This window comes from Lithobates pipiens, unplaced genomic scaffold, assembly GCF_037356315.1.
Source record: "Lithobates pipiens isolate NorthernLeopardFrog02 unplaced genomic scaffold, aLitPip1_a1.2 Scaffold_27, whole genome shotgun sequence".
NCBI lineage: Eukaryota > Metazoa > Chordata > Amphibia > Anura > Ranidae > Lithobates > Lithobates pipiens.
Window position 1 is genome coordinate 226814161 of NW_027507788.1, and position 13223 is coordinate 226827383.

At 48.3% G+C, this 13223-nt stretch overlaps 1 protein-coding gene across 1 annotated transcript in view; it reads left to right on the top strand.

The window, feature by feature from the left end:
* ESPN (espin) overlaps nucleotides 1-13223 on the top strand; it is a 347402-nt gene that overhangs the window by 129277 nt on the left and 204902 nt on the right. Inside the window, 1 exon segment of the mRNA XM_077458332.1 lies at nucleotides 1161-1292. Within this exon segment, the coding sequence (XP_077314458.1) occupies nucleotides 1161-1292 (132 nt within the window).

A 13223-nucleotide genomic window follows, 5' to 3' on the forward strand; every position in this document is an offset into this window, starting at 1 on the left:
GCAAAGTGTAAATGAGTCCTAAGTTTGTCCTCAGAATTACCATATAGTGATTAGGATGTTCATTTATAGACCTCCTTCTGTTTGAGAGCCGACACTTTGTGTGGCTGATGGCTCTCAATCCCATTGTCATTGACAGCCGGAGAACCAGAGCGGACCCTGAGACTGCACTGCCATCATTTTTAATTGTAGATGTAATAGTCAAGTAACAAAAAAATAAATATATAAATAATTAGTAAAATAAAAATGGGAGGAAAAAAGCAAGAATAGAAGCCTGCGTGGGAACACCACGCCATCTTGAGGCTGCAGTTGTATCTGCAGTCTCCTTCATTTTTAATTGTAACTAATTGTTTTGTATAAAAAATAAAATAAAAACACAATTTTTTTTTTTTAACATTCTTTTTGCATTTATTCGCTTATTATTATAATAATAATAATAAAAAAAAAAAAAGGAAAACGAAAGAAGAGAGGCGCCAAGCAACCTCATAACTTTATTTAAAACGGCAAATAAAATCGATAATGTATGCACTCTGGGGGTGGGGAGTCGGGGGAGGGGGATGTGGAGACCATCCCAGATCATTAGGCTGGAGCCGCTGTGCGAATATTGGAAATGCACCGGGGACCGCCAGTTGCTGTAGCCAGGATGGGACACCTCCACACCAGATAAATATCCAAAATCAACCTCCGGCTTGTGTCCAATCTGCAGAGGATCACGGGAAACACGTTTCGGGGAGAAGGTCCCCCCCCCTTCATCAGTCTTGTGTTTTATTTTTATGAGCTTTCTTAGATTGTTACATTTCTATCTATTTGTGCAGACGTCAGCTCTCCGCTCCCCCTGGTGGTTATTCCCGGGATCTTACAAGACTCTCGCCTATAACTCGGCATTATTGAGCGCACTACGGGGGGGATTTTCCTTTAATAACAAGAATGGGACTTTTATTAATACAATGTAGCAGATAAAAGTTTTATATGTTCAGAAAAATTTGTATAAAAATGTTCATAAGTCAGTTTCCATCAAGCTGCCGGCGTGTGGGTCATCTGGGTATCCAGGGCTCAGTGACCTCTGATTGGTTCATATACCTAACCTATTCATTTGTTGTATAGGTAGTACAGTCAGCACTCTCACGGCGTTGTGTGTTTTTTTTTTTTGTTTTTGTTTTCAGTGCTGTCAGATCCTCGTGGTGAACGGAGTGAAGCTCGGAATTAAGGACAATGACGGGTACACCGCCGCCGACCTCGCCGAGTACAACGGACACATGCAGTGCGCAAAGTATCTCCGGACGGTGGAAAATATGGTAATGGGTTTTATTGATTCCGGGTCTTCGCTACATCTGGATTGGCAAATTATTAAAAAGAAATAAAAGAAGTGACTTGTTCATCCAATTCCGGGAAAAGGGGAAATCCTCCCTTCCCCCACCCTGCAAGGGCTAACCGCTCACTTAGGTCTGGGGCCTGGCAGTCGGCTCTTCCCTGCAAAATATATGGCAGCTTACCAATCGCTAGATGTGTGGCGGCTGCATTCGTTTTCTTTTTTAGGCAACCCCCCCCCCCCCCAGCATAAATCCTTAACCCCCACCTCCCAACCCCCCCTCCTAGCACAAATCCCCCCAATCATCCCTACTAGTACACATACCCTCCCCTAGCACAAATCTCACCCCCACCCCCCCTCCTAGCACAAATCCCCCTAATAACCCCAACTAGTACACACCCCCACCTCCCAAATCACCCTCTCCTAGCACAAATCTTCCCCAATCTCCCCTCCTAGGACAAATTTCCCAATCATCCCTACTAGTACACATCCCCCACCACCCACATTCCCTTTCCTAGCACAAATCCCCCCTTTCCCAAACACAAATCCTCCACCTCCCAAATTCCCCCTCCTAGCACAAATCCCCCAATAATCCATACTAGTACACATCCCTTCTAATCCCCCTTCCTAGCACAAATCTCCCCCCATCCCCCTCCTAGCACAAATCCCCCTATCATCCCTACTAGTTCACATCCCAGACCACCAAATCCCCTCTCCTAGCACAAATCTCCCCCAGCCCCCCTCCTAGCACAAATCCCCCTATCATCCCTACTAGTACACATCCCTCCCAATCCCCCTTCCTAACACAAATTCCCCAAATACCATCTCCTAGCACAAATCTCCCCCCAGCCCCCCTCCTAGCACAAATCCCCCTATCATCCCTACTAGTTCACATCCCCGACCACCAAATCCCCTCTCCTAGCACAAATCTCCCCCAGCCCCCCTCCTAGCACAAATCCCCCTATCATCCCTACTAGTACACATCCCTCCCAATCCCCCTTCCTAACACAAATTCCCCAAATACCATCTGCTAGCACAAATCTCCCCCCAGCCCCCCTCCTAGCACAAATCCCCCTATCATCCCTACTAGTTCACATCCCCGACCACCAAATCCCCTCTCCTAGCACAAATCTCCCCCAGCCCCCCTCCTAGCACAAATCCTCCTATCATCCCTACTAGTACACATCCCTCCCAATCCCCCTTCCTAACACAAATCCCCTCTCCTAGCACAAATCTCCTCCCTCCTAGCACAAATCCCCCTATCATCCCTACTAGTACACATTCCCCATTGCCCAAATCCCCTCTCCTAGCACAAACCCCCGTCCCACCATCTAGCACAAATCCCCCCCCCAATTATCTCTACTAGCACAAATCTCACCCCCCATCCCCCCCTCCTAGCACAAATCCCTCTAATCACCCCTACTAGTACACACCCCCCACCTCCCAAATCCCCCTCTCCTAGCACAAATACCCCAATCATCCATACTAGTACACAAATCCCCACTCCTAGCACAAATCTCCCCAAATACCCCAATCATCCATACTAGTGCACAAACCCCCCGTCCCACCATCTAGCACAAATCATCCCTACTAGTACACATCCCCCCACCTCCCAAATCCCCTCTCCTAGCACAAATCCCCCCACCTCCCAAATCCCCCCCCCCCCCTCCTAGCACAAATTCCCCTAAATTTTGCCTCCTAAAATAAATCCTACGCCACTGTCGCCCCCCCAGATTTGCTCCTCAGCACAAATGTTTGTTACTCAGAAGCTGCTGTCGCTACTCCTGCCAGCTTATAGGTAGGATCCCCCCACCCAACCTCATGTGATATCATGGCGCCCAGGGCAGCTGTCCCTCCTGCCCACCGCTTGTCCCGGCTCTGATCCTCAGTTCCCAATGTGCACATGGCCATCCTAATGGCAGCGCAGTGCGAAGGGCATTCCTTCCCGATGCATCCAATCAGCCTGAGTGCTGACACCAGTATATGGCAGTCGGGTAAGGAGGCTGTCGGGGGCATGGCAACACGGGTCATTACCATAATCACATTCGATCTGATTTCCACAGCGATAGCTCGCCCAGCTGATACAGTTACTATCTCATGCAGGATCCTGCCAGGCCATGGGAAGTAATGAGCTCTAATCCTTGTATTGTGAATAGAATGGAAAGTAAATTAGTCCCAAGACTCTGTTCAGCAGCGGAAAGGTTGCGGTCTGCCCCGCACCATTGTCTTCAGACCCCGCTACTTTATTATAACAATTATTTCTGTGCCGCAGAAGAGGGAGTGGTGCGACATATCTGAGCAGTCTTACAAGGATTTGGGGAGTGGCTTAAGGGGAACTTTATCATTTTTGGTTCGATCATTTTTAGAAAAGTATTTTGCAAAGCTGATATGTTTTAAACTTCTGCTTTATATTATTTAATATTTATATAAAATCGTCTTTTATGAATACACATTTAATACAAGGTGCAGCCGTGATGTGGGATTTAAGGGGCATCATGTATTTTCTCATGATAGAACATAACAGAAACTGTTTGCCTTCAGGCTTTCTCTCTCCGATTGAATCTCTGTATGGCCCACCTGAACAGCACAAGCAGCGAAAGGGGCCACAGGGGGGCTGTCCAGTTGCAGAGTGTTCCTTCCGGCGTTTTAGTGAGCTCAGGAGGAACAGGTGCATTGTCCAGCCACACTGGCAGGCAGCCTATCAAAGTCTATGGCGGCTGGACAGGGCTGTACCAAGTCAGATATTGGCTGGGAAAACCTGGCTCACAATTGGTTTTCAACTTCATACCAAGCATGCTCAGTAGCTTTGAGATTAGGACTCAAGTTCCGGCATGTACTGGCCATTGGGACTACCGGGAGTTTCCCAGTGGGCCAATGGCTCAGTGGGCCACTCTGATGTAAGGGGGCTGCTAATGGGCCACTCTGATGTAAGGGGGCTGGTGATGGGACACTCTGATGTAAGGGGGCTGGTGATGGGACACTCTGATGTAAGGGGGCTGGTGATGGGACACTCTGATGTAAGGGGGCTGGTGATGGGACACTCTGATGTAAGGGGTGGTGATGGGACACTCTGATGTAAGGGGGCTGGTGATGGGACACTCTGATGTAAGGGGGCGGTGATGGGACACTCTGATGGAAGGGGGCTGGTGGTGGGACACTCTGATGTAAGGGGGTGCTGATGGGACACTCTGATGTAAGGGGGTGCTGATGGGACACTCTGATGTAAGGGGGCTGGTGATGGGACACTCTGATGTAAGGGGGTGGTGATGGGACACTCTGATGTAAGGGGGTGGTGATGGGACACTGATGTAAGGGGGCTGCTGATGGGACACTCTGATGTAAGGGGGCTGGTGATGAGACACTCTGATGTAAGGGGGCTGGTGATGGGACACTCTGATGTAAGGGGGTGGTGATGGGACACTCTGATGTAAGGGGGTGGTGATGGGACACTCTGATGTAAGGGGGCTGCTGATGGGACACTCTGATGTAAGGGGGCTGGTGATGAGACACTCTGATGTAAGGGGGCTGGTGATGGGACACTCTGATGTAAGGGGGCTGGTGATGAGACACTCTGATGTAAGGGGGCTGGTGATGGGACACTCTGATGTAAGGGGGCTGGTGATGGGACACTCTGATGTAAGGGGGCTGGTGATGGGACACTCTGATGTAAGGGGGCTGGTGATGGGACACTCTGATGTAAGGGGGCTGGTGATGGGACACTCTGATGTAAGGGGGCTGCTGATGGGACACTCTGATGTAAGGGGGTGGTGATGGGACACTCTGATGTAAGGGGGCTGCTGATGGGACACTCTGATGTAAGGGGGCTGGTGATGGGACACTCTGATGTAAGGGGGCTGGTGATGAGACACTCTGATGTAAGGGGGTGCTCATGGGACACTCTGATGTAAGGGGGCTGCTCATGGGACACTCTGATGTAAGGGGGCTGCTCATGGGACACTCTGATGTAAGGGGGTGCTGATGGGACACTCTGATGTAAGGGGGCTGATGGTGGGACACTCTGATGTAAGGGGGCTGGTGATGGGACACTCTGATATAAGGGGGCTGGTGATGGGACACTCTGATGTAAGGGGGCTGGTGATGGGACACTCTGATATAAGGGGGCTGGTGATGGGACACTCTGATGTAAGGGGGCTGGTGATGGGACACTCTGATGTAAGGGGGCTGGTGATGGGACACTCTGATGTAAGGGGGCTGGTGATGGGACACTCTGATGTAAGGGGGCTGGTGATGGGACACTCTGATGTAAGGGGGTGCTGATGGGACACTCTGATGTAAGGGGGCTGGTGATGGGACACTCTGATGTAAGGGGGTTGGTGATGGGACACTCTGATGTAAGGGGGCTGGTGATGGGACACTCTGATGTAAGGGGGCTGGTGATGGGACACTCTGATGTAAGGGGCTGGTGATGGGACACTCTGATGTAAGGGGGCTGGTGATGGGACACTCAAAATGTAAGTGGGCTGGTCTGGATGAAGTCCAGGGCCAAATTTCTTTCCCACTCCAGCCTTGCTCAAGTTCCTATACAAACTGGTCAAACCATGTCTTGTAGGTTGAGAAGACCTGGCTTCAGTAGGGTTGAGGTTGCTGGAACTGAAAAGGGTTTTTCCAAGACAGTTACCAACAGGCTGGAGAAGACTAGAACCCCTTTCACCCAAAAGAACTTCCATGAGGTCAGGTACTGATGTTAGATGAGAACACCTGGCCGCAATCTACATTCCAGTTCATCCCAAAGGTGTCCAGCAGGGTTGAGGTCAGGGCTCTGTGCAGGACACTCAAGTTCCTCCACGCCAAACTGGTCAACCCATGTCTTTATGGAGCTGGCTTTTTACACGGTCATGATGGAACTGAAAAGGACCTTTCCAAGACTGTTACCATAAGGCTGGAAGCCCAGGGGAAGGCTAGAACCTTTGACATCCAAAAGAACATTTGTGGGGTCAGGTACTGATGTTGGATGAGAAGAACTGACTCGCAATTCATGCCAAAAGTGTTCAGTTCGGTGGAGGTCACTTTTCTTCACCCGCAGCTGGTCACACATTGTCTTTATAGACGTGGACCACCTATGTGGCTTGAACATCCTCCACTCTTCTAAGAAGACTTTTAACAAGGTTTTTGAGGGTGTTTGTGGGAATTTGTGGCTATTTTTGAGGTCAGGAACTGATATTGCGTGAGAAGACCTGGCTCACAGTTGGCATTCCAGTTCATACCAAAGTGTTCAAGAGGGTTGAAGTCAGGAATCTGAGCGGGATATTCAACTCCTCTATACCAAACTGCTCAAACTGTGTGGCACATATTTCCCCCCTTAGACCCCTGATATTTCACCAAATGAAATTAATGTTCTTTTTTTTTTTTCTCCTAAAAAATATTGGAAAAAAATAAATATAATTTTTTTTAAAAAAAATAATAAAAAAACAAAATAATAAAAATAAAAGCTACTGATAGCATCCATTGCCTCACTGACACCGTCCTCTGCTCTACTGACACCGTCCCCTGCCCTGCTGACACCGTCCCCTGCCCTGCTGACACCGTCCCCTGCCCTGCTGACACCGTCCCCTGCCCTACTGACACCGTCCCCTGCCCTGCTGACACCGTCCCCTGCCCTGCTGACACCGTCCCCTGCCCTGCTGACACCGTCCCCTGCCCTGCTGACACCGTCCCCTGCCCTGCTGACACCGTCCCCTGCCCTGCTGACACCGTCCCCTGCCCTACTGACACCGTCCCCTGCCCTACTGACACCGTCCACTGCCCTACTGACACCGTCCACTAATATACTGACACCGTCCTCTGCCCTACTGACATCGTCCACTGCTCTACTGACACCGTCCACTAATATACTGACACCGTCCCCTGCCCTACTGACACCGTCCCCTGCCCTACTGACACCGTCCCCTGCCCTACTGACACCGTCCCCTGCCCTACTGACACCGTCCCCTGCCCTACTGACACCGTCCCCTGCCCTACTGACACCGTCCACTAATATACTGACACCGTCCACTAATATACTGACACCGTCCCCTGCCCTACTGACACCGTCCCCTGCCCTGCTGACACCGTCCCCTGCCCTGCTGACACCGTCCCCTGCCCTACTGACACCGTCCCCTGCCCTACTGACACCGTCCACTGCCCTACTGACACCGTCCACTAATATACTGACACCGTCCACTGCCCTACTGACATCGTCCACTGCTCTACTGACACCGTCCACTAATATACTGACACCGTCCCCTGCCCTACTGACACCGTCCCCTGCCCTACTGACACCATCCCCTGCCCTACTGACACCGTCCCCTGCCCTACTGACACCGTCCCCTGCCCTACTGACACCGTCCCCTGCCCTACTGACACCGTCCCCTGCCCTACTGACACCGTCCCCTGCCCTACTGACACCGTCCACTAATATACTGACACCGTCCACTAATATACTGACACCGTCCCCTGCCCTACTGACACCGTCCCCTGCCCTACTGACACCGTCCACTAATATACTGACGCCGTCCTCTGCCCTACTGACACCGTCCACTGCCCTACTGACACCGTCCTCTGCCCTACTGACACCGTCCTCTGCCCTACTGACACCGTCCTCTGCCCTACTGACACCGTCCTCTGCCCTACTGACACCGTCCTCTGCCCTACTGACACCGTCCTCTGCCCTACTGACACCGTCCTCTGCCCTACTGACACCGTCCTCTGCCCTACTGACACCGTCCTCTGCCCTACTGACACCGTCCTCTGCCCTACTGACACCGTCCTCTGCTCTACTGACACCGTCCTCTGCCCTACTGACACCGTCCACTAATATACTGACGCCGTCCTCTGCCCTACTGACACCGTCCTCTGCCCTACTGACGCCGTCCTCTGCCCTACTGACACCGTCCTCTGCCCTACTGACACCGTCCTCTGCCCTACTGACACCGTCCTCTGCCCTACTGACACCGTCCTCTGCCCTACTGACACCGTCCACTGCCCTACTGACACCGTCCTCTGCCCTACTGACACCGTCCTCTGCCCTACTGACACCGTCCTCTGCCCTACTGACACCGTCCTCTGCCCTACTGACACCGTCCTCTGCCCTACTGACACCGTCCACTGCCCTACTGACACCGTCCACTAATATACTGACGCCTTCCACTGCCCTACTGACGCCGTCCTCTGCCCTACTGACATATATATATATATATATATAATATATACACACACACACGCTTATGTGTTGGAGCTTTGGGGTGCACACTTATGGACTGATGTGAATGTACTATTTACTGTATATGTAAAGCACTGCGTAAATTGTCAGCACTAAAAAGGTACCAGTAATAAAATAAATAAAACAAGGTGTTCAGGCTGGATGCTGACTGCACACTTGTGAAAATATTTATTATACATCACAGCATATTATGTTAAAAATCAGATAAAGAGATAGAGAGAGGAACTGTTAAACGTACAGTAATATCTCATTTTAAAAATCTTTGGATCTCCTTTTAGATCTACTAAAAACGAAGTAATTCAACCTCCTGATTGGATACAAATCATATGGGATGTTTAGGTGTCATATGACACTGCAGAGTACATCTAAGATTGTACAGATTTTTGTATGGCTGGCTTTAGATTTTAAAACAAATAATCTTTTTTCAGTCAAGCTTCTGTCCCTCATCGGCTTTTTATTAGGCCGCGCTACATAGATCTATTTCCAGGGCTGATCTCTGGGGGCGAGCGAGTAAGAAATTCATTTTATTTGCCTAATGAGAAATCTTTAGGGATCGGTTTTAATTACCTATTAACCCTTTCAGTGATAGAATATTGGTGAATGTCACATAACAGGCTGATGGAGAAAATTACATTTTAAGGAAAAATCAGAGCCGTGGCATTGGATACATGCTGGGACTTGTAGTAGTTCAACTTCTGGGGCGTTCTATATGCTTGGATTGCACTCTACCCATTCAGTATGAGGATTACCCTATAGCACCCGACCATTTATTATTATTATTATTATTATTAATAACATTGTTCATATTATTATTATTATTATTCACAAAATAATAATAATTAGAATGATAATAATAATCATTCTTAATAATATTATTCTTCACACTATTATTGTTATTCACATTATTATTATCATCATCATTCTAAATTAAAATTATTATTATTATCTTTCCTAATATTATTATTATTCACATTATTATTGTTGTGTTTGTTTCTTAATATTATTTGCATTACTGTTGTTATTATCAGAATTTTCTTAATATTGTTATTATTATCATTCCTATTAATATTAATAATAATTATTGACATTATTATTGTTGTTGTGCTTGTTTCTTTAATTTTATTATCATCATCATCGTCATCATCATTCTAAATAATATTATTTTCCTCTTCCTCCCTCCTCCTTCTTCGGTTCCTCCTCCTCCTCCTTTTCTTTTCTTCTCCTTCTCCTTTTTCTTCTCCTTCTCCTTTTTCTTCTCCTCCTTCACATTATTATTATTATTATTATTATTATTATTATTATTATTCTAAATAATATTATATTGTTCTTAAAATTAATTCTATTCACAATATTATTATTATTAATAACATTATTCACATTATTATTGTGTTTTTTTTTTTCGCTCTCAGTTTACAGTGCTTTACATACTAGTCCTTCACATCAGTCCTGAAGCAGGGTTGCCCCTCGCCTGTATATTTACAGACAGATAATTTTTACCTGTCCATAAATGTCCGGTAATGTCAATGACTGCTCTTAAAAAAAAGATGGCTGGAGCCGGCTTCATAACTGCGCACGTGCAGTGCCAAAGTCGGGTAAATGGTACTCGGTGAGCTTGCTGGTGCGCGCTCGTGCTGTGCGGTGGCAGGGCATGTTTGGGAGGGCACGTGCCTGCGCGTGACGTCATGGCGTACATGGAGCCTGTGTCATATGACATTGCAGAGTACATCTAAGATTGTACAGATTTTGGGATGGCCGGCTTTAGATTTTAAAACAAAAAAAGGGACACTGACCTACCTGACATACACTGACCCACACTAACCTACTTGACACTGACCTACCTGACATACACTAACCTACTTGACACTGACCTACCTGACCCGCACTGACCTACATGACCTACACTGACATACACTGACCTACCTGACACAGACTTGCCTACACTGACCTACCTGACCTACACAGACTTACCTGAAACACACTGGCCTACACTGACCTACACTGACCCACACTGACCTACACTGAGACACACTGACTTACCTGACCAGACTTCAGGTGTCCTCTTGCAGCTCAGAGGCGCGCCCATCACACAGTAGAGTAGATGCCAGGCAGCCAGAGCCATGATGAGGAGAGCCGAGCGCCAAGTGGGGATCTTCTCACAATTCCCGCCTTCTGGAGCCTGCAGCACCTATGATGGACGTCGCACGTCTTGCGGTCCCGGCATTGGACTAGTGGGATGTCCATCAGCGCTGCAGGCTCCATAAGGCGGGACCTACTATGTCGCTCGGGTCAGATCGGTCTCCGCTCAGGGCTAATAATGGAACCGTGCCCACCCGAGACCCAGGGGCTTTTTGGGGACCTACTCAGGGCTTCAGCTACCATCAGCCACCCCCCCCCCCCCCCTGCTGATGTCACTGCTCTCAACTCTGCCCCTAGCTTCTTCCCAGCAGCAGCACAAGGTAAAGTGGGTGCACTGTGATGTAGGGGAGGCTGAGGGAATCTTGACTTCTGGTGGTGGGTGGGGGGCTTTTCACATCTGATGTAAGGGGGGTGGGGTGGAGTGCTCTGGACATCTGCTTATAATTATTAAGAGAGTAATACAGCTCTATGCCAGCTGAAAAGGAGGTTCGCACACCACTAGTATCATCCACAAGAAACATTGGAGACCGCTCAGATATAACACCATGACAGGCACAACTGGCCCTTTCGGGGCAACCATAGTGATGAGATGCGGCCCACAATGAAATGTTTGAAACCCCCTGCTCTAACATTAGTAAGCACCCCAGTCCAGTCATAAATCGTTTGTCCCATCTCTGTAAACTGCTACATCTGCTGGAGAGCATGTTCTTTTGAAAAACAACAGATTTTACTGGCTGGATCACCAGATGAAAATAGAAGAAAGAAAGCCTAAAAAAGAAAAGTAGTGTAGCCGTCACATCTAAGACCAACACAAAGTTTCACAGGAAAATGATAAATGATACAAATATGTGAAAAGTGGTGTGTGGGGGGAGGGGCATTTATATGGCGCCCCCCAGAGTCAATACTTTGTAGAACCCCCTTTCTCTACAAGTCTTTTTGGGGGTGTCTCTACCAGCTTTGCACATCTAGAGAGGACATTTCTGCCCATTCTTCTTCTTTGTAAAATATCTCAAGCTCTGTCAGATTGGATGGAGAGCGTCTGTGATCAGCAATTGTCAAGTCTTGCCACAGATTCTCAATGGGATTTAGGTCTGGACTGTGACTGGGCCATTCTAACACATGAATATGCTTTGATGTAAACCATTCCATTGTAGCTCTGGCTGGATGTTTCAGGTCATTGTCCTGCTGGAAGGGGAACCTCCGCCCCGGTCTCAAGTCTTTTGCCAACTCTAACAGGTTTTCTTCTAAGATTGTCCTGTATTTGTCTCCATCCATCTTCCCATCAACTCTGACCAGCTTCCCTGTCCCTGCTGAAGAAAACCATCCCCACCACATGATGCTGCCACCACCATGTCTCACGGTGGGGATGGTGTGTTCAGGGGGATGGGCAGTGTTAGTTTCCCCACACATAGTGTTTTACTTTTAGGCCATAAAGTAGAATTTTGGTCTCCTCTGACCAGATCACCTTCTTCCACATGTTTGCTGCCCCCTCCCCCACATGGCTTCTCACAAACTACAAACAGGACTTCTCATGACTTTCTTTCTCCAATGTCTTTCTTCTTGTCACTCTTCCATAAAGGGCAGATTTGTGGAGAGACGACTAATAGTTGCCCTGTGGACAGATTCTCCCCCCTGAGCTGTGGATCTCTGCAGCTCCTCCAGAGTTACCATGGACCTCTTGGCTCTTCTCTGATGAATGCTCTCCTTGCCCGGCCCGGTCAGTTTAGGTGGACGGCCATGTCTTGGTAGGTTTGCAGTTGTGCCCATACTCTTTCCATTTTCCGATGATGGATTGAACAGAACTCCGTGAGATGGTCAAAGCTTGGGAGATCTTTTTATATAACCTAATCCTGCTTTTTTTATTTTCACCCTAATTGGGTTATTTTGGGTGTTTCACCACATTGTGGGTAACATTTAGGTATAGCGCCACTATCTACTCCTTTCTTCATTCCATCCGGGGTCATCCTCCCCCCAAATTTGGGAGGAGGTATTAAAGTGGAGGGCCACCCTGAAAAAAAATATTAAAAATGACAAAAAAAAGCGCGTCCCATTCACAAAGCGCTGCATGACTCGCGCATGCGCAGTAGGAAACGGGCAGTGAAGCCGTAAGGCTCCACTGCCTGTTTCCCTTAGAAGAAATGGCGGTGCCGGGACCCGAGAGCCGAGGGACGGGTCGTCCTTGGGCGGCCGACATCGCGGGCGTCCTGGACAGGTAAGTCCGCTTATTAAGTCAGCAGCTGCTGACTTTTACATTTTTTTTTTTTTTTTTTTTAAACGGCCCTCCTCTTTAAATAGAGGCAGCTCATACACATTTCCCTTTTTTGGCTTAGTCCATAGCGCAATCTCCCCTTTTTTTTTTTTTAACCCTGCTTTATACTTCTCCACAACTTCATCCCTGACCTGTCTGGTGTGTTCCTTGGCCTTCATGATGCTGTTTGTTCATTAAGGTTCTCTAAGAAACCTCAGAGGGCTTCACAGAACATCTGTATTTATACTGAGATTAATTTACACACAAGTGGACTCTATTTACTAATTAGGTGACTTCTGAAGGCAATTGGTTCC